This window comes from Manihot esculenta, chromosome 7 (assembly GCF_001659605.2).
Source record: "Manihot esculenta cultivar AM560-2 chromosome 7, M.esculenta_v8, whole genome shotgun sequence".
NCBI classification, from domain to species: Eukaryota; Viridiplantae; Streptophyta; class Magnoliopsida; order Malpighiales; family Euphorbiaceae; genus Manihot; species Manihot esculenta.
The window spans coordinates 2,795,653-2,822,619 of record NC_035167.2 but is presented as its reverse complement, the minus strand read 5'-3'; the positions used below and the strand labels follow the sequence as shown (position 1 = coordinate 2,822,619).

At 30.5% G+C, this 26,967-nt stretch overlaps 3 protein-coding genes and 1 long non-coding RNA gene across 9 annotated transcripts; 2 read left to right on the top strand and 2 right to left on the bottom strand.

Annotated features, from left to right (window-relative positions):
- Positions 1–80: 80 nt before the first annotated feature.
- Positions 81–3,185, bottom strand: LOC110618521 (ras-related protein RABA2a). The gene is made up of 2 exons (XM_021761665.2): positions 2,924–3,185; positions 81–713 (listed from the first exon to the last, which is right to left on the bottom strand). Exons 1-2 carry the CDS (start codon positions 3,086–3,088, stop codon positions 231–233), a joined length of 648 nt encoding a protein of 215 aa, XP_021617357.1. The 5' UTR covers positions 3,089–3,185; the 3' UTR covers positions 81–230.
- A 2,025-nt stretch (positions 3,186–5,210) lies between these two features.
- On the top strand, positions 5,211–8,171 carry LOC110619637 (elongation factor 1-gamma). 2 transcript variants are annotated; one of them, XM_021763162.2, is made up of 8 exons: positions 5,211–5,345; positions 5,512–5,556; positions 5,712–5,861; positions 5,960–6,020; positions 6,120–6,172; positions 6,381–6,482; positions 6,814–7,333; positions 7,575–8,171. In XM_021763162.2, the coding sequence occupies exons 2-8, from the start codon at positions 5,548–5,550 to the stop codon at positions 7,952–7,954; spliced, it is 1,275 nt and encodes a 424-aa protein (XP_021618854.1). In that variant the 5' UTR covers positions 5,211–5,345; positions 5,512–5,547; the 3' UTR covers positions 7,955–8,171. The 2 variants fall into 2 exon arrangements, with proteins under 2 accessions (XP_021618854.1, XP_021618853.1); XM_021763161.2 differs by lacking the exons at positions 5,211–5,345; positions 5,512–5,556 and having other exon boundaries at positions 5,700–5,861.
- A 3,116-nt stretch (positions 8,172–11,287) lies between these two features.
- LOC110618714 lies at positions 11,288–13,592 on the top strand. Its single transcript, XR_002488551.2, has 3 exons — positions 11,288–11,493; positions 12,306–12,573; positions 13,256–13,592. It is a non-coding gene; the product is annotated as an uncharacterized LOC110618714 (long non-coding RNA).
- Positions 13,593–18,121: 4,529 nt separating this feature from the next.
- Positions 18,122–26,097, bottom strand: LOC110619167 (KH domain-containing protein At1g09660/At1g09670). Of its 5 annotated transcripts, none has more exons than XM_021762434.2 (9): positions 25,766–26,097; positions 25,541–25,689; positions 24,444–24,529; positions 23,833–23,972; positions 21,693–21,827; positions 21,505–21,624; positions 21,192–21,230; positions 18,888–19,031; positions 18,122–18,780 (listed from the first exon to the last, which is right to left on the bottom strand). In XM_021762434.2, exons 2-9 carry the CDS (start codon positions 25,642–25,644, stop codon positions 18,622–18,624), a joined length of 927 nt encoding a protein of 308 aa, XP_021618126.1. In that variant the 5' UTR covers positions 25,645–25,689; positions 25,766–26,097; the 3' UTR covers positions 18,122–18,621. The 5 variants fall into 5 exon arrangements, with proteins under 5 accessions (XP_021618126.1, XP_021618125.1, XP_021618127.1 ...); XM_021762433.2 differs by having other exon boundaries at positions 25,541–25,663; positions 25,766–26,075; XM_021762435.2 differs by having other exon boundaries at positions 21,505–21,621; positions 25,541–25,663; positions 25,766–25,924.
- Positions 26,098–26,967: the final 870 nt, after the last annotated feature.

Genomic DNA, 26,967 nt, shown 5'->3' with positions numbered 1-26,967 from the left:
TGGATTTAAGCTAATTTCCAAGAATTCAAGATGGAATTACCATGTCCCCAATTTGCAAAAGGGTGCTTAAGGAGAAAAAAGAGAAGAAACCATGGCAAAAATGTATTGAAGCAAAATGAATATATAAAGATACAACATCAAAACGATAAAAAGCTGTAAGGCATCTCATGCAAAATCCAACAACACATACGACAGTGAACCCAACAAGGGTGGTGTAAATTGATGTATTATTAAGAAGAAGAGCAGCAAGGTTTCTTATTATTACCCTCACCTCCTCCAACCACAATGGTCTTCCCTTCTTTGATATTGGCAGGTGCTTGTTCTTCTGATGAAAGTGATTTCTTACTAATTATCCGATATATTTCGGACAGAATTGTCTGGAAAGCCTTCTCAACATTTGTTGCTTCAAGAGCCGACGTTTCAATAAATGAGAGTCCTTCTCTCTCTGCATAACCTTGAGCATCCTCGGTAGCTACTGCTCGGAGATGTTTCAGGTCAGTCTTGTTACCGATTAGCATGATCACAATATTGGCATCGGCATGGTCTCTCAGCTCCTTCAGCCAGCGGCTGACGTTTTCGAATGTTGTTGGTTTTGTAACATCATATACTAGAAGAGCTCCAAGTGCACCTCTATAATAGGCACTGGTTATTGCTCTGTATCGTTCCTGCCCTGCAGTGTCCCATATTTGAGCTTTCACAGTCCTTCCTTCAACCTGAAAACAGTATATAACTTCATCTCTTTAGCAAAACAAGATGATGCTTTTGGACTTACTACGATGGATCAATCATGGATACTTGCCTTACATAAAAATACCGAAATTGAGGCGAAATGCAAATTTTCAAACTTAAAATTTGTAAATAACTTAGACTCTATGACTTAACAATGAGCTCTCATGGACTATAAGACATAACTCATCCTCTTGACGACTATCAAGGTCAGAAGGGTGCACATCACACTTCAATGAACTACTTAGGCAACATAAACAAAATAAAGAAGTAACATGGCCTGATTGCTTCAATAATATGTAACAATAAGGAATTGCATACAATTTATATTGATTCGACAAAATTCTGATTGATGCTCCATTCTTCAGAAGGAAGTTCTGAGAAACACGTATAGGGCAAGTAGGCATTGCCTCAAAGGTTCAAGAATAATGCAGCTAAGTCCTTAAGGCCGAAAACTCTCCAGAAGATGGTATTCCAATGATTAACAGGCTACTCATTAACAGCTTAGGGTCAAATATAAAATTATCTCACCATCTTACAAACATCAATAACTATATCAATTTCAAACAAAATACGTAAGAAATTAAAACTGAACATTAGTGTAAGTCGACTAATTCGGTATTTGTTAGTGTCATAACAAGCATACATCTCTCAGGCTAATTCTGCTCCTCCATTTCTTCAGTTAAGTCTCTAAGTAAGAAATTAACCGACCATTGTAAGTTTCCCTATCACAAAACCAGACAGGATTTCCTTGATGAAAATTACTGTCATGTCCTCTCAGTAGATACGTATGAGTATGACTAAAGAAACAGGCTCAAAGGCTTAATGCTGATGACTAAAGATACCACCATCTCTGTAGGCAAATTACAACAATCTCCTCACCAATTTTAACTGATCATATTATATTAAATACTTGCTACGATCAAATATTTGTTGTCAAATCTAGATATTGACTTTATGAATCAAGAATAGAAAATCAATAGGGAGATTCTCAAAATTGAAGAAAATAATATATATTCTGAAAATAAAAAGAAAATATCCCAATAATATATTTTGACAAATGCCGAATTATTATTCGGCTAATGATGCTTTACAATAAAAGACTACATTCTTATTATGTTATGTGGTTTTTTATGTTATTAATTATAAACTCTTAAATTATATATTGAAAATCCCATTTAAATTTAATCAAATATTTAATAATAAAAATGGTAATGAGTTAAATTAAAGTGTCATAAATTTTGACAACTGTAATTGGAGAAGTAAATTAACAAAACAAGGAAAAAGAAAAAGAAAGGAGTGGGAGAAGAAAAAAAGGGATAGGGGGAAAAGCTAAATAAAAGTTGTATACATACTTTTCACATTAAAATAAATTGAAATATTAAAATTTGAAACTATAAGATCTTGATAACCCTCTAGAAAAAAGAATGGGCGGACTCAATAGATTCAGATCAAATAAGATTCAGTCACGGCTTAGTTACATTTAAAATTCATCCCATAGATTCAAATCGGTAGAGTGAAAAATCAAATTGAATCCTAGGAATCAAATAAAAAATTGTAAGATTCTAACAACTATGTCTTAACATGGTTCACATTATTTTCCATGCTAGTAGAAATCTACGCAGAGGCAGAAGTTATGGTTTCCTATGTTCATTTTCAGAAGGCCTTTCATTGAGATCATTTGTGTTAAGATTTTTTATTTTTCATTTTTTTTTACTTCTCTTATCTTTTACTCTTTTTTTTTTCCTCAAAGAAAGAAAGAAACGTTGTTCCATTTTCACTCACATATCACAGAATTCCTATCACCAAAAGCATACACCAAGCCAATTGGCAGCAAAGATCACAAGTACCAACTCAAAACAATAACAATAATGATAACTAATAAGAAAACAAAACTAGATCTATTTCACATACTGGAGAAAGAAACTTGATAAAAAAAAATTCAAATTCGAGAGCAAAATCAGCATGCTTATAACTGATAAATAAAAGTAAGAACACCCATCAAAAACCAAGTCAGATCGAATAAAAAAACTCCAAATTCAACAGCATAAGATCAAAATTTTACTTGAAAAAGGACTGCCACAGACACAAATCGAACAAGATCAACAAAAAATCCCACTAAATGATACTCATACTTTTATACGAAGAAAATTCAAGAGAGATATAAAGTGTTTTAGTGAGAGAATAGAGAAAATACTTGAAGAGTACGAGTAGCAAATTCAACACCAATGGTGGACTTGGATTCCAAACAGAACTCGTTGCGAGTAAATCGGGAAAGAAGATTGGATTTTCCTACACCAGAATCGCCTATTAATACAACCTTGAAAAGGTAATCATATTCCTCATCTGGTCTCCTCGCCATTTCTTTCTAGGGAGAGAAAATCTCTGCTCCTTGAGAATCGGTTGCTTTAAGAAAACAATAGAAAATAAAAGAGAAAGAAAACGAAGAAGACAACAGTATCTGATTTTTTCTTAAAATTATATTTAAAAGAAATCTAAGAAATCCGAAATTTCAAAAATACCCTTGATGACAGCAATCCCGTGGGCCCGCTTTACTCCACTGTCAGTCTTCCAGTCTGTTTTAATGAGTTAAATGACGAATTTGCCCTTTGTCCTTCCAATGATTTGTGGTGGCACATGTATTAATGAAAAATGGGAGTAATAATTTTCATTTTATTAATTGAAATATATTAATTATATTAATTATTATTTTTTATTTTATTATTAATTATCATAATAAAACAAAAATTAGTATCACTTATCATTTCTTCACATTAATTTATCATTTAATTATGTGATAGTAAAAAATATTATAATTATTTATTTTTAAATTCTTATTTAAAAATTAAATAAAGTTATTATTGCTAAAATTTAAAAATATCAATTACATTTCTCAAGATTTGTAGTTTTGTATATAAATGTAGATTAATATAAATATTTAGATTTTTTTTATTCAATTCATCAAAATTTTTTTAAAAAAAATTAATTTATTGTGTCAATTTCCATATTGAGAAACACAATAAATCAAAGAATTTAATTATTTTAATTTAAAAAATTATTTTAAAAGGAAATGAAAATGAGGTAAATTTTTTAATTTGATTATGTGAAGATTCATTCATTTATTTTTTGCATGTAATTTATTTTAAATACAGTTTATAAGATTCTGTATATGTCAAATTACTATATAAAATCAATTTAAGAGAATAATACAAAATTTCTATAAATATATTTACATTTAATTATGAATCCAATATTTTTATATAATTAAAATTTAATATTTTTTATAATTATTTAATTTTATGATCATAAAATTAAGTAATTAGTTTATAATTTGATAAAAAATAATAAATATATAATTAATATTTACAAATATTATATCTAATATATATCCACCATTCATAGAGTGAGCATTTACGGTCTTAGTCTGGTAATAAATGTGTCTAAAAGATCTAAGTTGTATTCCTTTAATTCTCGATTTCTATTTAAAAAAAAATATGGGCGAGCATTATTCGGTTCAAATCGAAAAATCGACCGAACTGAATTAATTTAAAATTTTAATTTATTTTTTTATTTATTTCGATTCGATTTTTAATTTTAAAATTTTTTATTATTTCGATTCAGTTCAGTTTTAATCGAAAAAAAAATTAGAAAAATCAAACCGAACGGATTAATGATAATAATATATTATTTTTAATAATATAGATATTATATTATATTAAAATTAAAATATTTTAATTAAATTTTAAAATATTAAAAATAAAGTGTAAAAATAAAAATTTTATTAAAAATTCAAACCGATCAAATCGAATTAGATCAATTCAACTTGATTTAATTTCTGACCAAAACTAATTCGATTCGATTTTTATAAATATTAAAATTTCAATTTTTCGTTTATTAAACCCTATTTATTAATGAATTTAAACACCATTAATATTAGAATATCATTTAAAATTTATATACTTATTATATACTTATTATATATAATTTAATTAATTTTGTATAAACTTTAATATAAATATTTAATTTAATAACTATTAAACTCGTTTATATAAGAATAAAATTATATCAAATAAATTATTATTTTAAAAAATAAATACGCTAATTATGATAAAAGTTAAAAATAGAACTATAATTTAGTAAGAAAATTGTTGTTAATTAACTTATTTAATTAATAAAATATATTTAAAATAAATAAAAATAAATTCTGAAAATATGTATACTTAGTATAAATTTAATATTATATAAAAATGAGTTTAATAATTATTAAATTAAATATTTATATTGAGAGTTATATAAAATTAATTAAAAATATAAATAAATATAAAATTTTATTATAAACATTTAGTATAATGTTTGATGGTCGTTGGTTTCTATCACTTAAAAAAAAACTTATTTGTTAGAATAAAAAAAGAAAGTTAATGGTTAATGGTCGGGTCAGATCTGAATTTGAACCCACAAGTCAATTTCCATTAGCGGAATATCAAATTACCCATATTGGCCCTTTTGCACTCTACAAAAACCCTAGTTCAGTACCTCTTATACTTCTCTTCCTCACTCGTTCCTGCTCTCTCTTGTTTGTGTCGCTTCCCCTGCTTACGGAAGAACGCTCCCACGCTCAAGTATTTCTCTCTTTCTGTACATCTCTCTGCTTCTATGATTTGTATTCAAGGACTTTAAGCTGTTCTTGATTGTTCTGGACTGATCATTGTTTGATTGAAGAGGAGAAAATCATAAAGTTTGAGCAATGTTTTTATTCGAAGTAATTGCATTTTTTATTTATTTCAGATCTGAAATTGGAGCTACAAGTTTTTCCGTTAAGCCATGGCTCTGGTGAGTTCGATTCTTCTATTATATTCTATTGAATTCAATGATCATTCATCTTTATACCCCTTTTCCTTTTCTTTTTTTTAATGACTTTGTATATATGTGATTTGGTTTTGATATATTAGGGTTGATTTGTTAATCAATTGGATATGTTGTTGCAGGTACTACATTCAGGGAAGACCAACAAAAATGCTTTCAAGACACTGATTGCTGCAGAGTACTCTAAGGTGAAAGTTGAATTAGTTGAGAATTTTGAGATGGGTGTCTCCAATAAAACTCCTGAATTCCTCAAGATGAATCCAATTGGGAAGGTAGATTTTTTTTTCTTCATCTTTATTTCATAGTTGGGCCAAAGAGTGTTGCATTTGTTATTTGCAGATGTGTGAAAATAACTTGGTTAATCTTTTAGGTTCCCGTGTTGGAGACACCTGATGGACCTGTATTTGAGAGCAATGCTATTGCCCGTTATGGTAAGAATATAGAATCCCTTTTATGCCTCCCGTCTTTTGGTCTTCTTTAGAAACTTCATGAGTATTTTATTGATTATGTTTATGCAATGGTTTCTGCAGTTACCCGCTTGAAGGCAGACAATCCTTTATATGGTTCATCCGTTATTGATTATGTAAGTTTTTTTTTTTTTTTTTTTGGTTTTTTGAAAGCCGTGTGCTTTAATTTTTTTGCAAGTACTCTCCATCTCCCTTTTTTTCAAGGAGTTTCTTTTTTTTTTTTTCCATTTCTTTAACCTATATGATGCTTATATTCTTTTTATGCTTGGATTTTTTCCCCCAACCTATATAATACTTATTTTCTACTTATGCTTGGATGTTTAGGCACGTATTGAGCAGTGGATTGATTTTGCATCATTGGAGATTGATGCCAACCTTTTGGCTTGGATTAAACCTAGAATGGGATATGCCCAATATCTTCCTCCAGTAAGTTCTTTATCTCTTATTCTCTTTATTTTATTTTTTTATATATCTCTGGCATTCCTGGTGTTTCTTTTTTCTTGGCCAATTGTAAATGTTCTATTTAATTCATAATAATCTTGTATCACAATTTAAGAAGTGAATAACATCCTGCACAGATGCATATATATGATGACATTTTAGAAATGACATTAATATAGGTTTGTCTGGAATTTTCTTGATAACAGATGTTGTAATATATATTTAATTGTTTTATTACTTGGTTTATTCTATTCTAATCTTCCTTATAACTAAGAATTGCTTCCTTCTAAGCACATTTTACTTGTTAAATATGAAGGTTGAGGAAGCTACAATTTCTGCATTGAAGAGAGGTTTGGGTGCTTTGAACACTCATCTTGCCTCAAACACCTACTTGGTTGGGCATTCTGTGACCTTGGCTGACATTATTACCACATGCAATCTCTCTATGGGATTTGCTTACCTCATGACTAAGAGCTTTACTTCAGAATTCCCTCATGTTGAGAGATACTTCTGGACCATGGTTAATCAACCAAATTTCAAAAAGATATTGGGTGAAGTCAAGCAGACAGAATCAGTTATTCCTATCCAGTCCACAAAGAAACCTGCCCAGCCCAAAGAATCTGCTAAATCAAAGCCTAAGGATGAACCTAAGAAAGAAGCCAAAAAGGAGAAAGAGCCAGCAAAGCCTAAAGAAGCTGCTGAGGAAGAGGAAGAGGCACCAAAGCCCAAGCCCAAGAATCCTCTTGATTTGTTGCCTCCAAGTAAGATGATACTGGATGAGTGGAAGAGACTGTACTCAAACACCAAGACCAACTTCCGCGAGGTTGCAATTAAAGGTATTTCCTCCTTTTGACTCCTTTCTCCATTTTTCTTTTGCTTAGAGCATTGCATTCAACATTTTTCAGTCTTCCAAATTTGTTTTATTTCTGAATGCATAGACATCAGGATATAGAATTTAGTTGGGCATCTTCCTTGGAGATGTCAGTTTTTGAGTCATTAAAGAGCAAGAGATATTTGGTTTCTTTCCACTTGTGAATGTTTATGTTCATTGCTTATCATCAATCAAAACTATTGCAGGATTTTGGGATATGTATGATCCTGAGGGGTACTCACTATGGTTCTGTGATTATAAATACAATGATGAGAACACAGTGTCATTTGTTACTCTGAATAAGGTCAGTGGATTTCTTCAACGGATGGATCTGGCTCGCAAGTATGCATTTGGAAAAATGCTAGTGATTGGGGAAAACCCTCCATACAAGGTTAAGGGGCTGTGGCTTTTCCGAGGCCAAGAAATTCCACAATTTGTTATTGACGAGTGCTATGACATGGAACTGTATGAGTGGAAGAAGGTCGATCTCTCTGATGAAGCTCAAAAGGAGCGTGTCAATCAGATGATTGAAGATCAGGAGCCTTTCGAGGGAGAGCCTCTTTTGGATGCCAAGTGCTTCAAGTGAAGTAACTCTTTATCATTTCAATTATGTTTTGGTCTGCATCCGTTTTTCTTTTTCTTTAAATTTTATTTGGTAGTGAGTTTGTTTCTCTTATTTCAGACAGTCAAGTCTAGTTTTTTTTTTCTTTGATTTTTTTAAACATAGTATAACTTCATTTTTGCCCCCTCTAATTTTCCCCTCGTAAACGTACTTCTGAATCGGTATTTGATGCATTTTGATTGCAAGAGTTTTTTTGTTGTTAAAAGTGTTGCATAATTTGTGATATTTTGTAATGCAAGCATTGCTTAATTGTTTGTGATGTCTAAGGAAGCAAGTTTAGTTTACGAGGAAATTGATAATTGTAGGAAATTCCTTTGACCGAACACTTTTGAGTTATTCAGTGATCCTCTAATTTATTTTGGGTGTTTATCAATACCTTTTGGGGGGATCCTATTACAATTGCGGAGCCTATTGTTCAAGAAAAATATAAAACGACCAGATCTAGTATAAAAACTCAAAATGTTGAAGTCACTCGGTTCATGTGATAATTTTATTTTGCAACTGATTAAAATCGAATTAGAACCAACTTCGTTAAGTATGGCTTGAATTTTTCGTTCCAAATTAACGCAATCTAACTGTAAAAACTCTGACGTCTTTCCTGTACTGTGGACATGGAGCTTAAACAATTCAGAAAGAAAAAGAAATTTCAACAAATGAACAAGATGAAAAGCCACTGATGCCGTCAACATTGCTTCTTTCTTTTTTATGATCACTGCTTGAGAGGCAGTCAATACTCAACACTAAAACAGACCCCATGACAGAGAACGCATCAGTAGTACTGGTGCACCGGAAAGGTCTTCAGTTTTAGATAATTGATGCCTTTAATTTTTGGCACAATTTTAATACTTTTTTAAAATTTTAAGTTCTTTATTTGAATTACCTTTAATCAAATAACGCTTAAATATATCTCAAAATTTAGACCTAAAGTTAATTCACTAGTTTATAAGTCTGTGCAGATTCAATTACACTATATGAGAGAGATTATCGGGCCACATCAATTTAACCGCTGGATCAATCAATTCAAACTCAACTCATTATTTGATTCAATTACAAATTTAAATCTGTTTGAGGTTAATTTACTATTACACTGATCAACTATTTATACTTAAATTTGAGAGAGGTTACATATGGTAAAATTATTGCACGCACTCAGATGTACAAATTAATTTGTATATTTAGCTAATTAAAATTTTAAAATATTAATATTTGAGCCTATATTTTAAATAATATTTATTTAATTTTTAGATAATGTTGATGAATGTATATACCGGATTCATGCTAGAATTTTCTGTTATACTTTCAATTTTAAAAAAAGATTTTACATGAATTGAAAAAAAATATAATTATATAGTTAAAAGTACACTTTATATTATTTTATTCATTATACTTTCTATTTATATTATTTTATTATTAATATTTTCATAAAATTAATATTTTTTTTAAATTATTAATTTAAATAATTTTCAAACTCATTTATCAAATTATTTATAAGTTTATGACCTATGTTATATATATTACTCACCGATTATAAGTTTCTGACCTATGTTATATATATTACTCACCGATTTATAATTTTGCGAATTTGAGATTAGTAATTTGGTAGTCTAACACGGCGGAATTGAAACTGAATTGATATGTAAAAAAATCAAAACTGAATTGTAATTAATCAATATATAAAAAAGATGTGGGACTGTCACTCCGATACTAAAATCAATAAATATATAATAAATAAATATAATAAATTATTTAAAATTTAAAATAATTGTATAAAATACGTATTTTTTTTAATGTGTATATTAGCTTTTATACTGTAAAAATATAGAGTTGGTTATTAAACATCTTAAAAATCTGATGGGTATTATTTAGTGAATAAAAAATTTTGCGATTATAAGTGTAATTTGGATCTGCTATAGAATGAATTGAGACAATATTTTGTAAATATATGATTATCTTGAATATATTAATTATTTCTTTATTTTTTCGATCGCCTGGCAATGACAAAAGAAATATCTTGTTCTTTCTTCAACGTTTTCTGATTTCTAGTAGATTTCTCAGTATGATTCAAATCCAGATGAAGTTCTAATGATTTGTCAGAGAAAAAAGAACGAATGAATCTAGTAGAATTTTTAAGAAATTCTTGAATTTCTTTCATTCTTTCCTTTTGAAGAAAAAGATTCCAAAGAATCCATCTTTCTTTTAGTTATTAATTTTTTTTTTTATTAATCAATGTGTGATATTTCAAATTCTCATTGCTAATGAAATCGAAATGATTTATAAATTGATCAGAAAATCTCTTCAATTGATTAGAACTTTTTCCTTAAACGAAACTAGATATCTGCTGACAGTAACCTTTTTTTAAAACTTATTCTGTTCAAGAGAGAGACGATGAAAAATCAGTCTGTTTGAATCTTTCTTTTTATGTGTCAAATCATATATTTTCTACATAATTCTATTTTATGGTACAATTAAAATTTTTCTGCATAATCCTATTTTATGGTACACTTTATAATTTATTTGAACGATTATTATGTTGCATTATTATTATTTTTTATATAATTATTTTATATAAAATGGTTATATTATTAATTATAATAATTCTGATCAAGTTTATCCAAATAAACTTTAAATCTAATTTAAATTAAATTATTTAATAATTTTTGAATTAGATTATACATATTACTAACTAAACATATGTAATTATTTAAAGTTATCAAAATTATTTTAAGTGTTGATCATATTTTTTAATAAAATTAAAAAGGCTTGTATATGAAATTAAAAATCTGAAGACTTTTATGTCTAATTAATTAAATTATTTTAGACATTAATCATAATTCCAACAAATTATGATTAAATATAATATTTTAAATTTTTATGTCTAATAATTTTTTTTAAGTTACTGTAAAATAAATAAATAACGATTAGATTACTATCGAGTTTTTAAATTTTTATAAAATTAATTAATTAACCTTAATTTTAAAATCACATTATTAAAGCGTTTTTATATTTTATAAAATATATATTTTTTATTAAAAAATCTTTAATTATCTTAAACTATTTATATTATTTAATTTTTATAATTTTAAATATTTATATTATTTAATTTTTTTAACTAACGTAAAAATAAATTCTTCAATTATTTATTTATTAAAAAATTAAATAATTTGATTTTATAAAATATAAAGAATTTTAAGTAAATAATTTTGAAATGGAGATAAATTAACAAATTTTTTTTTTTTAAATCTAGGATCTTTAGAAATTCCCCTGAACAAAAATAATATCGAATATAACTTCCAGGCAACGGCAAAAAACGCGTTATATAATTTAATTTCATTTTTGAAAAATTGGTAGCTTAAAGATTCAGGAAAAAGAGATCTCTCCACCGTCGACGACGTAGGATTTATCAAAGATCCAGAGAGGGATGACAGCAATCTCAAGAAACAGATCGTTGGGTTCGCGTTTCCTATTATTATTGTTCTCTTCAATTTCTCTGCAATTCATTTCAGGTTTGTCTTTTAGATCTCTTTCTTTCTTATAAAATTTCTTTTTTTTTTCTTCGTATTTTCATCTATGATCCATTAATTTTATGCTGTTTTCTTTGTTTTTTTTAATATAATTTAAACCTTTAGTTTTGTTAATCTTGTTATTGCCTTCTCAGAAATTTGAGTTCTCAAAATTTTTGTACACGCTTTTTGATTGTTGTTGTAGCTGCTGCAATCATATTCTGTTCATTCTACTTGCGATTACATGAAATTAAAACACTTAGAGGGCTTTTTTTTCCAATTTTGTTTCCTAGGTTGGATTGAGGAAATGAAAAGGAAAGTCAGGTTGGTCAGTTTGAGCAAATCAGAAACTACCCAATGTTCTAAATGCAAAAATTGATACTTAGTGTTAACAGTAGTGGCATAATTGCATTTGGGGTGGGGGTTATAATGACATATTCATCAAATGGGTTCTTTTAGAAGAATCATGATAATACTTTATGGGATATGATTTGATTATAATCACTGGTTCAATGAATTCTTGTGACAAATCCGATGGGAGGAAGGATATGTCGCCCGACATTGACAGTCAAATAGTATTTTGTTGATTCCCAGATGGAACTTTGTTCAGTTGGTAATTGGAAATTGCTTTTTTGTTCCCTATATTTTGCAACTTCGTTCTGGCATGCTTAGAAGGGAACTCTGATTCTGCTAATATTAGTAGCTTTCCAGTGTTAAGTTTTCACTTATATCTCCATTTTGAGCTGTTCAGATCTCTCTCCCTACTTGCTTGGTGCCTCTGAAAACTGATCTGGTTCTAAAGTTCCTCTATTCAGGCATTTCTGGTGACCCCAAAAATGACACAAAGGTCAATGCCCAGGCTTCTAGTGGTGGCAATACTGGGAGCAAGATTGTCATCATACTTCTTGTGGTTGTGGCAGTAGGGTTGTTTTCATTTTTCCTTTTCAAATTTTGGCAAAAGAAGAAAAGAGAAGAGCAGTATGCTCGTCTTTTGAAGTTGTTTGAAGAGGACGATGAGCTTGAGGTTGAACTTGGGCTGCGAGATTGATGCTTTAATCATTGAAAATTACATTTTTTTTTGAGGTGAGTCTATTAATTGATGCCTTTAGTTCCTGTTGGTGAGATTTTATGGTTTCTTCATTAATTTGTTTTAGGCATAAAGTTTGGGTAATGCTTGATGCTTTAACCGTGTAAATTGCGAAATGTGAAGTGCATTTATTTGGGGGGGGGGGGGGGGCTTGCACTTTTGGGCTTGGTGAGACCTGGTCTACTCTTCTAGTCATTCAAAGTTGCTGTCCATGTGAACCAATTGACAGATGGTCTTCAATAATTGATCTATGCAAGCAATCACCTCTTTTGTTTTTTCTCTTTTTTTTTTTTTCCAAGTTATATTGCATTACATGTTGAAGTGTTCCTTGTAGATTTTACATTGTATTTTTGGTCACTGATAGTCCTTGTACTCCCAGCGTATCAGTTTTTGAATATGTTTTTGTTATTGTCTATCATTTTGCTCCATTTCCATGTCCAATATGGAAGAAAGAATAAGGAAGCAAATGAGAATTCTGTATCACATGTAATTCGGAGGCTTCTGCACTATTCTATTTTCTGTCAGTCAAATTTATAATATGTTAATCCTTTCCTTGTTATCCTACACTTCAGAACGTGTTTTGGTATCCTACTCTTGCAAGAGCTATTTAATACTTGTATTTTATCATAGCATCTCACCTTGGTTGACATTGTTCTCAATTCTGTCTTTGATGTGCAGGCCAAAATGGAATTATTTCAAGGAAAACTTCTTCCACTGAGGGCCATGATTGGAGATGTGCAGATGCCCTGCTTTTGAGGTTAGATGTATTTCAATTATACAGTGTAATATCTGTAACCCATTGTTCAAATTAGAACTTGTAGTGAATATGAACTCTTTTGAGTTTTAGAGAGGAGAAGGAACTATTTTGTATAAGGTGTATGAAGGTCTCATTTTCTGGTTGTAAAAAATGAATTCTTCATTCTGATAGATAATTCAAGTTGTACAAGAATTAAGAGTTTTGGCTGAGTGTTGATAGCATATGCTTCTTATTAGTGGACAGACAAGATGAAAGCAACTCTTACTCTTGAGTTAATATTTTTTTACTACCGTGTGTGTTTGTGGGCACACTCTTCAACTTTTCCTTGTTTTCAAACTTTTTCTGTGACTTCCCTTTTAGCCATAATTTTATCCTTCCCATCTTCAAACTCCAGCTTGAAGATCATACAAAGTTAAGGTTATGAGTAATTCTTACCCGTACTTGAATGTATACATTAAAGTTATCATAAGTTTTACATTTAAATTTTATTAAAGAGTTCACTATGAATTTTTATAGCCCTATTAACTCAAATAATCCAAACGTTTTGATTTGATTAACTCAAGTTTATATCTTAAACTTTTAATTTTGGATAATTAAATTAAACTTTTGAGATTTATCACAATTTTATCTATGAGTTTAAATTATTTTTGATCAAAATTGTAAGAGGCTTTTTTTATTATTTTTTAATTAAATTATATTTTTGATTTTTTATGAAATAATTTAATTTTTTTTTGTAATTTTATATTTATATTTCAATCTTTTTATTTATTGGATAAATAAATTAAATATTTTTATAAATTTACATTTATATTATATTTTAATATTTAAGTGAAAATACCATTATTAAAACACATAAAAGATGCATTTTTTTATTAAGGTATTGGCATTAAAAAGAGTCAAATTAGTCATTAAAGCAATTATTTATTTTTTTTCTTCTGCTCCAAATTAATCTCTTTTATTATTATTATTATTATTTTTATTATTATTTATTTAAGTATTATTTTATCTTCTTCTTTAAATTAATCTCTTTTATTTTTTATTTTTATTTTTATTATCATTTATTTGATATTATTTTCTGTGTTACCATCGAAACTGCAAAAAAAAATTACTAATTACTTTGATTTTTTTCTTACCCATTAATATTTTAACTATACTTTTTTGAAAATCTCAATCATTGTTTTTGTAACTATTCAATATTGAAAAATTAGAATATAAATATAAATTTTATAAAAAATTTAAATTATTTTATCTAACAAATTAAAAAGACTGAAATATAAATATGGATCTATAAAAATGTTTAGATTATTTTTTATAATAAGTAAAAAATATAAATTAAAAAATAATAAAAATATTAAGTAGGATTATAAGGTAATAATTTTAAATTTAATTAAAATTAATTTAAATTTATAAATAAATTTATGATAAATTTTAAATATTTAATTTAATTATTTAAAATTAAAAATTAAAACTTAAAAATATAAATATGAGTTTACATTTGAATTATTTGATTTAATTCGCCATTCTTGTATAACGAAGGTAGTGGATCATTGATGCGTTGTTAGTCCCGGTTGAGAATTGGATAACAGTCCTTATGTAGAATTTACTGAGCAATTTGTTTGTTTTGTTGAAGAAGTTGCTTGGATGCGCTCAACAATTGAATAGTTACCATTACCCACAAGGATTTTTAGGAAAAATCTAATGAACGAAGCTCCAAGCAGACTTGTTCAACCTCCCTTGGTAGAATTTCTGAAAAAGAAATAGAGATAGAGAAAAAAAAAAAAAAAGAAAAGAAAATGCTGATCCAAATACACTTTCTGATCGACATAAACAGAGAATCTGCAATGAAGCATATTCTTTCAGATGAGGAAGGAAAAATAAATCATTTTTGTGCTGACAAATCTGGATGTTCTTCAAAAGCAAAAGCATATTATTGTTATTATTATTTTTATTCTTGAAGATAAAAGGATAACAGGGAAAAGGAGGAATATCAGTAAAACAGACCCTACAGCCACCGGCCAAAACATTATCGTCTATCCATTCGATTTAAAATTAAATTTAATAAATTAAAAATAAAAATTTTAATATTTATAAAAATTAAATCAAAATAATTTTAATAAAAAATTAAATTAAATTAAATCAATTTAAATTTAATCAATTTAAATTTTTAATATTTTTCTTATTTTTTATTATTTATTTTTAATATTTTAAAATTTAATTAATATATTTTAATTTTAATATAATATAATTTCTCTATATTATTAAAAATAATATATTATTATCATTAATCAATTCAATTCAATTTTATTATTTTTTTTATTAAAATTAAATCAAACTGAAATAATTAAAATTTTTAAAATTAAAAATTAAATCAAACTGAATCAAAATAATAAAAATCAAATTAAAATTTTAAATTAATTTAATTAATACTGCTCATCACTATCAACCGAGTCATCTGTCTTCTTCTTATTTCTTCTTTTTTTCAATCAACTTGCTCCTTCTCTTTTCCCAGATAGGTAATAGAAAAGGCAGTAGCTTCCAGCCTCATAAATCGCTATGCATGATAACTAACCTTCAACAAAGAACTGTGGGATGATACCTCGAGAGCCAAAAAAGAAAAAAAAAGAACAAAGCAAGCGTATAGCAGAGAGAGAAAAAGGCACCCGTTTCTTAAGGTAAAGGTATTTTACCATTATTACCGTATAATCCATGCATTTTACCATTATTAACAATTCAATCTCAGTAAAATTATAAATTTAGTCCATTAGTTTCACTTCCATTACGTACTCGAGTTCCTCCTTATTTCGGCTATTAGTATTAAAAATAAACTACTATTATTGACATTACTTTTTAACCTACGCATATTACAAATATTTACAGTTTCATAATCATTGAAAACCATAATATGAAACTTTAAACCATTGAGAGACAAAGTAGGGAAATAGAGAGAAAGGGTAAGAGCTGCTAACCACCAAAATGGATAGAACAACCAAAGTGCATAATGAAAATAAAATTGAGGGACTATATAGTCTATTTATCAAAATGTAGGAACAAAACTGTTAATAATAGTAAAACACAAGGACCAAATAGTAAACCACCATTTTTTTTTTCCAGTCACAAGCACGAGAATCAAACCTGCAACTGCTTGTTTACGAGGGCCTCAACCTTTACCACAAGAGCAAGGCCTCATTGGCGAGAAGAATGCACTTGTGCATAGGGGTGTGCATCGGTCGGTTCGGTTCGGTACCGAATCGAACCGGCCAAAACCGAATTAACCGAATTTTTTCAAAATGTAAACCGAACCGAACCAAATAAGATAGAAAACCGAACCGAACCGAACCGAACCGGTTCGGTTCGGTTCGGTTCGAAACCGATTTTTGAACTTTTTTTTCTAATTTCATTGAATTATATAATAATTTGAGCCTAATAAAAATTGATTTAAACCTAATATATTTAATTAATCATAAAATTCAATCAATTAATCATAAAATCCAAATTAATCAACAACTTCTAATAATAAGTAGCCAGATGTCAGCTAAGAATACAATGATGATGGGAAAATCCTGATGATTTTGTTGCTGCTAAGATTGAAGAACTCTCTGTGCACTGAAATTTGGTTTACCCTGATGAGCATTAATTCAGCTAATCCAAGACAAGGTAGAAAATAGAGGAACAAGACATTAGCAACAGTTGTGTAGAAACATCAAAATTGCTCATTTAAGAGGCCAACAGATAAAAGATAAGATAAGAGTTTCCATAACACAGTATCTACACATGTAATTTAACAATTTTCAACAATAGAATTTGAGATGACTAATTGTCATTAAAAAAGGCAGCAACCAATGGCATTGACATATAATATTCTCATATCAACAAAAATCAGGAAGAGTAAATAGATACGAATCTCCATAACACAGTATCTACACATGTAATTTAACAATTTTCAACAATAGAATTTGAGATGACTAATTGTCATTAAAAAAGGCAGCAATTACATGCTCACCTACATCAGAACAACCAAAGGAGACAAAAAAATTTCATTTAAAATCAAAACCCAATAAACCGATTTTATACCTGTACGCCTTGGATAATCTAGAATAGGGGATGTCGATTACAAAGAGGGATTGAAACTGGAAAAGCGTTGTTCGGTTTTGAAGTCGCGAGAAAGAATACCAAAATCTGTCTGACCGCCGGTGTGAGTCGCGAGAATGACGATTCAACGAGAGAGCGACGGCTATGAGAGAGAGAGACGCGAGCGATGGCCGTGAGAGAGAGACGCGAAGGGTGGCCGGTGGGTAGCGACTGGGGTGGGTGGCTGTGGCTACGGATTGAAGACGCGAATGATGGAGATTAGGGATTTGGTTTGAGAGAGACGAAGGTATGCCGCGTGAAGAATGACGACGGATAGGATTAGGAAGTGAATTGATATAACCTATAATAAAACGCTGCGTTTAAAATTAAAATCGGTCGGTTCGGTTCAACCGAATTATTTTGACTCCAAAACCGAACCGAACCGACCAACCCGAAATTTTTTAAAATTAAAACCGAACCGAACCGATTTTATTTTAAAACCGAACCAAAGTATTAAATTAAATCGGTTCGGTCGGTTTATTCGGTTCAAACCAAACAGTGCTCAGCCCTACTTGTGCATCAGAATATCCTATAGGCCCTCAGCCCTGCACCATATAAAATCTGTTATGCATCCCAAAACAATCTACTTCAACTTTCCTTTTTTGTTGCTGCAGATGAAGTTCTGGATCAAGTAACAGACAAATATCACTCAAATGAGATGCCAAGATACTGTGTCGTTGTCTTATTCATAGCCACAATCCGGCAGAGTTATTAGAACATAACATGTCAACTAGAAGAAACCAGCTGCACAGCTGTTGTCTTAATAAATACATAAATGTTTAAACTTTAAAGAAATCTTCTTCTAATGCATTTAGAAGTTACAGACTTATGAAAACATGAATAAATTATGCAAAAGATGCTCGTTTAACCAATGAAATAACTAATTTGATGTTCAAAGGAATAATAATACATGAAAGAAAAAATATACTATAGATAAACGCGATGCCATATTGATCATAATCTAGCGAAGCAAATAACCCAACTGAGGCTCAAGCGATTAAGCCCCCAATTCACAAGTTCAGTGAGCCTTTCCTGAATAGTCAGCTTCCAAGGGTTCTTCCAAGGTTGTGAGAAATAGAATGTGCAAGGGGCTTTTATCAAACAGTTGCTGTCTTCCAGCTCCAGCAATTAATGCATCATCCGTCGACATAATGCAGGATTATCTTCCCGTCTTGGCCCGTTTCATTCCTGCAGTGTTGAAGGGTGACATGCTCGGACTCATGCTTGGGCTCATACCTGGACTTTCCTCCCTTAGTGTACCATTAAGCATAGCCAATTCCCTTAATTGCTGCTTTTTATACTGATCCAAGGATTCATCCTTCAAAGAAAGAAAGCAGTGTACTTGGTAGAAGTGAAGAAAAATGCAAGTAGCAGAAACTGAGAGAATTCAATAGCAAAAATCTATTAGTCTGTTCATAGCCATACCACAGGCTTCAAGAGGCTTTCTAGTATTGTTATGGCATGATCCAAGCGGGCATTTATTATATCCTCTGGAAATTCAGCCTCCACCAACACGTGCAGTGGCTCATTGAGGTGTTCATAACCAGGTTTATCTTTTAGTTTCTCCTCCTGGAAAAAAAAAATGTACAGGTTAAATTTATGAGACTTCAGAGAAATTGTTGGATACAAAAGAAGCCAAATGAACCTGGTGGAATTTAAGATTTCTGACAGAGCCCTTTCCATCATACCAAAATCTTCTTTAATTAATCAATAAAAGATTTTAACAAGCAAGAAAAGAGGCCAAATAATTCTACAATATTTATTGAAATATTCAATTGAGCCCTTATACTTTTACTGCACTTGAATTGGCCCTCCACTTTTATTTAACGGAAAAATAAGTTCAACTATCAATTAGTAGATAACATAAGAATTGGAGCTTATCATTTGAAGTGGAAGTCATCTCTTAACCACCACCACAACCTCCTCTCTCTCTCTCTCTCTCTCAAGAATTCACCTGATGAAAATACCCAACGCCAACAGAGATTATCTCCTTTTTTACAGTTTGGCAAAAGCACTTTCAGATAATAGTGAAAATCCACTAGTGATCTTCCATTAATTGGGTCACAAATCAAATAGCATCAGATTTAACCTCCAAAGGGTCGTGGGTTAAAAAAAAAATCAACTGCATACCAAATGGAATCAGAGTGGAGAGAGAGAGAGAGAGAGAGAGAGAGAGAGAGAGAGAGAGAGAGGAAATAACCTGATTAGAAAATCCTGAAGTCAGATCCATAAACTTCAGGAGTGGAAGATTGTAAAATTTTAACAGGTTTTTCTATACCCACGGAAAACAACAATCAGCATCACTCTGTTTCTATTCAAAGTTTATATGCAACATATCCAAGATTGAAAACCTTTTCTTCTCCTATTTGCGATTAAAGCATTGTTCACAGCATTAAGCAAAGACCTAATCAATCACCACCTGACTGAAAAGCTACTAAGATCAAAGGAACTACCATTATAACAGCAAGACCAAAGGAAACCCAAACCAATGAGAATGGTGAGAACAGAGAAATGAACGAGAAGAGAACTAAAATTACCAATTAAGCACCACTAATTCCACTCTCATCAGAGTGGATGGAGGTACTCAGTACTATTGAGAGGAACATTACATAGTTCTTGAAGAGCTATATCAAGTGTTCAAGGAAAACTCAGAAGTACATTAACAAAGTTGTAGGTAGCAGAAACGTTACTGCACCAAAATTGGATCAATTTGGAAAGATGACAGTTCATCAAATTTTGTCCTGGGCCTCATGTAGGAGAAAGCCATATAAAGGGCCTTATTGATTATGGTGCAGGAATGGACACTAGTTGGTGGATTCCTGCCAGGGGACAGATTATTTGTTTTCAAAATGCCATATTCATGGAAGGGGGGAGATGGAAGATGAAATTGCAACAGCTTACAAAAACATTCTACTTATTTCAAAGTAAGAAACAAATAAGCTTCCAGAAACAAATTGTGTTTCAAGTTGCTCACAGTATGTTTCAATAATGGAATTTTTAAACATTTGTTTTCTAGTGTTTTCAAACATCACACATGCATATGTTAAGAATCAAACAATCACAGAATCAAAGAATAAGCACGAAAAATAAACAACATAGATTTAGCGTGGTTCACTAATTTAGTTATGTTCACGGCGGTTAGGGATTTGTTATTTCTCTGTGAATTTCCGAACAGATATTTATACGCCCAGAATACACTAGTTGGATTCGCGCCAGTCCATAATATATCATTAAGCTCCATATCTCGACATCATATTGACCTTTATCCTCTGCCTCTACTCCATTACCATTGCTATGTCAGAGTTATAGAGAGGTTAATTTGTTCAACATCCTTGGAGGAAAACAAAACCTCAGCGGCATGTCATTTATGCTAATTTACCGTGAGAAACAGTTGAGAAAATTTACCTACATATTTAGTTATTTACATATTGGAATATAAAAAAACAGTAGCATTCTCATGTTCTCTACAATGGCAAGAACAATGAACAACAATTTGCACCTAGATAGGCCAAAACATGTCTCATATAACTTGTTTAATGCATCACTAACATAATGTTTTAACCAACCATGAGCAATAACATCGTCCAACTACAAACAAGTCCAAGTAAATTATGTGTATGACTTCAATATAAACAATTGCTGATGTTAATATAGTGACAAAACTCCCATAATTGTACAAATGAGACTGGAAGTTTGAATATAAATATGTAAAAGGGAGATGCACATCACCATTAGAGAAAGTTGGGGAAGAGCTATTTGTGGCAACACCTACAATTTAACATGTCTTACTTTAGAATACCAGATTAGAATGAAATGGAAAAAAGTAAGATGCAAGTAATTATTTAATTATTAATGAAAAAAGTAGAGCTATACATTTGATTGCATGCAACTTAACCAAACAGAAAATTCTATATGGGCAAGCAGCAGTTTTAGAATGAAAAATCTCATTATTGCAATAGACATGTTCAACCTGATTCACTAGCAACTTTAAAAGCATAGTAGATTCTTTAACAAATTATAACTATGATATAATCAATGATACCTTTACAGAATCCTTCACAGACCCCTTGCCTCTTATATACACCCTGCATTCAGTCATGGCCTCAACTCTTTTCAAGGAATTTCCACGGGGTCCCAGTATTCGGCCGACAAAATTATACTGCTAATGTTTTGAGTTAGACACGGTTGATGATTCTCAACTTCAAAATTAAAATTAATAACTTGACTTACATTTGGATATTTGTCAACTGGAACATCAAGTCTGACCACTCTCTTTATGACAGGTGTGGTTGCGACTCCAGGGACCCCAGGCCAGCCCACTGAAGTAGCATGAAATGAGGCCATTCTTTGAAGATGCTCATTTTCCTAGAAAAAGAATTATAACATCAATTATAATTCTAATATTCTGATAAAGATTACAGACAAACTTTCTCAGTTCTAAAGTGATATAATGAACAGCGACATAGTTCTCTCTTTAGTTGAGTGGTGGGGAAGAGGAATTCAGGAAACAAAGTAGACTATGAAAAGATCATGCACAAGATATCCAAAATGAAAGACAGAACAGAATTCTATAAATCCACAAGAAATTATCTCAATAAGCAAATAACCAACAAATCCCATCCCACCCCCCCCCCCAAAAAAAAAAAAAGCAGCAACCTTCGGATACTTCCATTCATTGAAGAAATCAGACAGACAAGAACACTGGAAGCATAGTGATCTTCCATGGTAGGCATCCTTGGATAATCACACTGTGTCCCACAAACTGTCTAATGCATGGACTCAAGCAATCCATATATCCATATAAAACTAAAAGATAATGAAGAAGACACCTTAAAATGAAAACATCAGCTATAAAAATTCATGTGGCGTCAATCAATATATATCACAAAGAATAACACCAGTGGTCCAGAAACATTGCTGAAGCAGACCTCATAGTGAGAATTTCCAGTCATTTATCTACCACAACCTGGGGGCCCAGCTTAGCCATGCAGATCAAACCAACATATATCCATCAGAGTGGTCCATCCCAAAGATTTCAGCCAGTCAATATGTATAATTTAACTAAAAGAAATAACAGAAGCTAATTAGGGACATAGGCTGCTGCTACTACTTCGAGTATGAGAACTAAAAGAAATGAATGCAGTCAAATAATGCTCTCCTACCCGACTCCTTTACTCATCATAATGGATGATGTCCATTCTCTGTCATCCAACCATGTGAAGCCTAACAACTATCCTATTATTGAAAAATTACTCGAATATTATAAGACCCTGCAAGTTTTTCTCTCAGTATTCTAGTTGTCCATATTGGATTTATTCCACATTGCAGTCTGAGTGAACATCCCTGGATTGCTGACAAATATCAACCTTGAGCTTTTCTTTATGGTTGGGATTTTATTTATTTATTTATCTTTTCATTTTTTTGGGGTGGGGTGGGGGGTGGATAGCTTCTAAGCCATAAATGAATTCTTCTTCCATGATCCAAATACTCTACAAATTCATTGTAGAAAATGTTAGGCAGTTATTAATTAGATAAACATCAAGTATTTATAAGATGAAAAGTGCAATTTCATTAGAATTTGTTTCTCAATCGGAGAAATGCCTCCTATTGCCTAATTGGAGATACATGGGACAACTTCATAGCATTTTCTTGCATGCTCTTAATACTATAAAATTTCTGAAGGTATCACAAGAATGTATACATCAGAAAGAAAAAAAAATTATGAAACATGGTGTTGTTCCACATATGAACAAATTTATCAAGAAGCCAAACATACTTTTGTTACTTCACTCTTATTGATTGCATGTTCCTCAACCACACCCAGGTTAAAGAACCAACTTTTTTCTATATATAATAATAGGATATATGTAGCACCCAATCAGAATATATGTTGCTGCAATCTGACAATCATACCACAAATGTAATTGGTTTTTACTTAAAAATGGAAATCCATTCACATATTTAATGAAGTCAGATTGAAACTCCTGCTCTATACTTGCTTTCTCACTATAAAGCACATGCACGAGTACAAGGAGGTTGTGAGAATATAGACAAAGTGTTGCAAATACTGATTGAAATTATCAAACAGGAACAAAAACACATCATTCTCCTAATAAGCACAATTAACAGAGAAGACATTCCAAAATTGTTTTCGAGGAAGAACATTGAAATGTAAATTTCATTCGTTCAGATTTAGTAATGTGAACTGATGTACATTAAAACTAGGTCAGCACTTACTGATACATAGCACTCAACCACATTATGGCCATTCTAATAGCAAGAATACCGCATGGAAGTTAAAGAAGAGTAAAAGACATTACATAGAGTACAAGTGCATCCAAATAAAGTATGAAACTATGACTTGCACTACCTCTGTTTGCATACCAGACCATGCTTCCAATTCCATTGATCTTCCATTTGGCTGCTGACCTAATGATCGATAAGGACTATCATGTTCATATCTTTCATGATCTACAAAACCTTGACTGAAACCTGTTACTCGTCTGATTTCTGCAGGGTAAAAGCAATTCAGAATGAAACAATTATGGATGGTTAACAGTTAATGACCAGTAAAGTATTACTACATAGGCACTCCAAACATAGTTTGACTATTATATGGCAGTGAGTGATCAGTGATACATTGCCAAAGAGGATATAGTTTTCTAAAATTTAATTTCATATTATTTGAATGCATATAATTCCAACCAGACAAAGAAAAACACATGGAAACAAAAAGATCCCTGACTTGAGAAAGCATATATTTTGCTACGAGCATCAACAAAAATAATAATGTGAACTGCACTCCTTCAGAATTACAGAAACAGCATGTAACTGATGCTTTCAAGCATCATGCACCTACACATACATAACCTATCATACCAGCATTTATTCAAAAAAAGATAGCAAACGTGTGATGCTACCAACATTGGTCCAGGTCATAAACCACATTGTAAAGCATAGTATAGGTTATGACCCGATTACCATGATTAAGAAGCCTGCTACAGTGTGGTAGAACTTGTATAAATGGTACCAACTTTTGCCTCTCTGCCAGTAATTCAGCCAAGCATCTGCCATGATTAAACTAGTCAAACTCAAACCAAACATGAAAACCAGCATTACAAAATTAACAGGCATAACAGCAGCATAGCAGGAATTCAAACTTTTGAGCATTTTCAGTAAATTAAAATTTTTGGATCTTGGGGCAGTGGTTATTGCAAATGCCTAAGAAGTAATGATTATCTATTTTCCATGACATGCATCAAGGGTTGTCTTTAGTTGTACATAAAAATTTGTACATGCAATCAAGTACAGTTAAAAGAATTCAAAATTGCATGAAAAATCCTGAATTCTCCAAAAAGTACAACAAATTACTAACAAGGCAAAAAAAAAACAAACGATTATTCCCTTGACATATACCTCTTGGGAGTACAAGTAGAACTTTTGCTAATTTGCTTTGATTTTGACAACAAAAAATTTTTCAAACTAGAGAACATTTTAATCGTCTTCCTTTTTATCAACACGTTACATACACTATTGTCTTAATGAATAAAATGAATACAGAAGGGAAACACCTCCTGCACACTGGGTGATTACTAAGGAGAACGCACACACACACAAAAACTGGGCATCTCACCTACCAAATGACTAATTTAGGCTAGTATACTATTCTGTAGCTTGACACTATATACCAATACCCTAAAATCATTTATCATCCTCTTGTCTTAAGTATAGCGGTGGAAAACTTCTAACAGGCTTACTCTCACATTATGTTTTCCCATAAATGATTATGGGTATAATGGAAATCAACACTCACAAAGCATAAATCCAAGGCATAACGATGACTATGCTGTATAACATCCCTGCCAAGCGTCCTAGCAAATTCAAAGATGCTAACGAATAATTAGATCCCATCAGAACACATGCCATGGCGAGAGTATTGACAAATCAAATTTACAAACACCAAATACAAAACCAATCTAACCAAAAACCCAGCAAAGAGAATACGCAATCAAAAAATTAAAAAGAACAACTAAAACAACATATATGAGTATCGAGTTTTTAAGCACTTGAAAACTGACCTTTCACGATCTGAAGGAAGAGAACAGGACCTATGAGGAGAAGCTTGATGGGCACCAGAAGGAGGGTACTGGAAGTAACTCCCAGGTGGGATTCTCTCTCCCATCACACAAAAAGATTAATAACTGCAAACAGAAAAATCAAGTACAAACTATCAAAACATCAATGAAACCCAAACCAAAACCAGTAAGAAACACAGATACTAAGAAAAGCAGGGAGAAACTTACTGGGTATGGATGGAATCAGAGAGAAAGAGAGGAACTTGGTGAAAAGGGGGTAGACGTTAAGAGCCAAACACTGCTCCAATGTACTCTCTACCCTTTTATTGTAACAGCATAACGAGTGGGTCAGAGACCAAGCCCTACTCAAAGAGGACTATTAGATCCTTTGCTTCGCTGTATTTATACCCACATATTGGATCTTTCCTGTTTGTTTTGTCTTTTTCCTTCTCAAAAGAAAATGGAAATGAATTGAATTGCTTTTGGCCAGTCGTTGTCAGATTGATGGTACCGTGGTAAATATCGCTTGTAGTCTTCATTTTTGAGAGGTACAGATGCATGAATGAACATCCTTCTTCTTCCCATCTTCCAATTTGCGAAAACTCAGCTCCAAAATGCCATTGATTGCTGAGACTGAAGCACTTAGTTAACAGAATTGGCCCATCATTTGAGCTGGGCTAGATTTCCTCGAACCTACACCACTGGGGATTGGACTTTTCCCCTCAACTGGATAACAAAAATGGTAATTTATAGTATCCAAGGTTTAGCATCACTTATAAATTATTTTCTAATTTTTTTTAACATTAAAAAATTTATTTTCGAAATTTTTATTTTTTAATAAAATAAATACTTTTATTAAAAATAAATTACAATATAATCTCTAAATTTTAATACCATTAACATTTTAATATAATTAACAAATTAATTTCTATATTTTTAAATAATAAAAAAATAATTTAAATAACATAAATATTAATAAAAATAAAATATAAAATAATTAAAAATAAATTTAAAATATTAATTTCTATTATACATATAAATTAAAATTATTAACAAATTAAAAATATCTATTAATTAATTTCATCCTTTATTTTATATTTTTTAATATTTAATAGCTAAAAAATATAATGGATAAAATGATTAATAAATTTTTTAAAATTTTAAATTCTTTTTAATATATTTTTTAAAATTACAAAATTTATTTATATGGCATCACTAAATAATAGTTTTTATTTTTTAAATAAATTTTATTTAAAAAAAAATATAAAAAGTACTATATAATTTTTTATTTTAACTTTAAAAATTTTTAATTAATTTTATATCAAAATAATATATAACACTGTTTCATAGAGGTAATTTTTTAAATTTTGTAAATTGATGTACAAAATAATATATAATTATTAATTAAAATAAAAAATATAAATAAATAT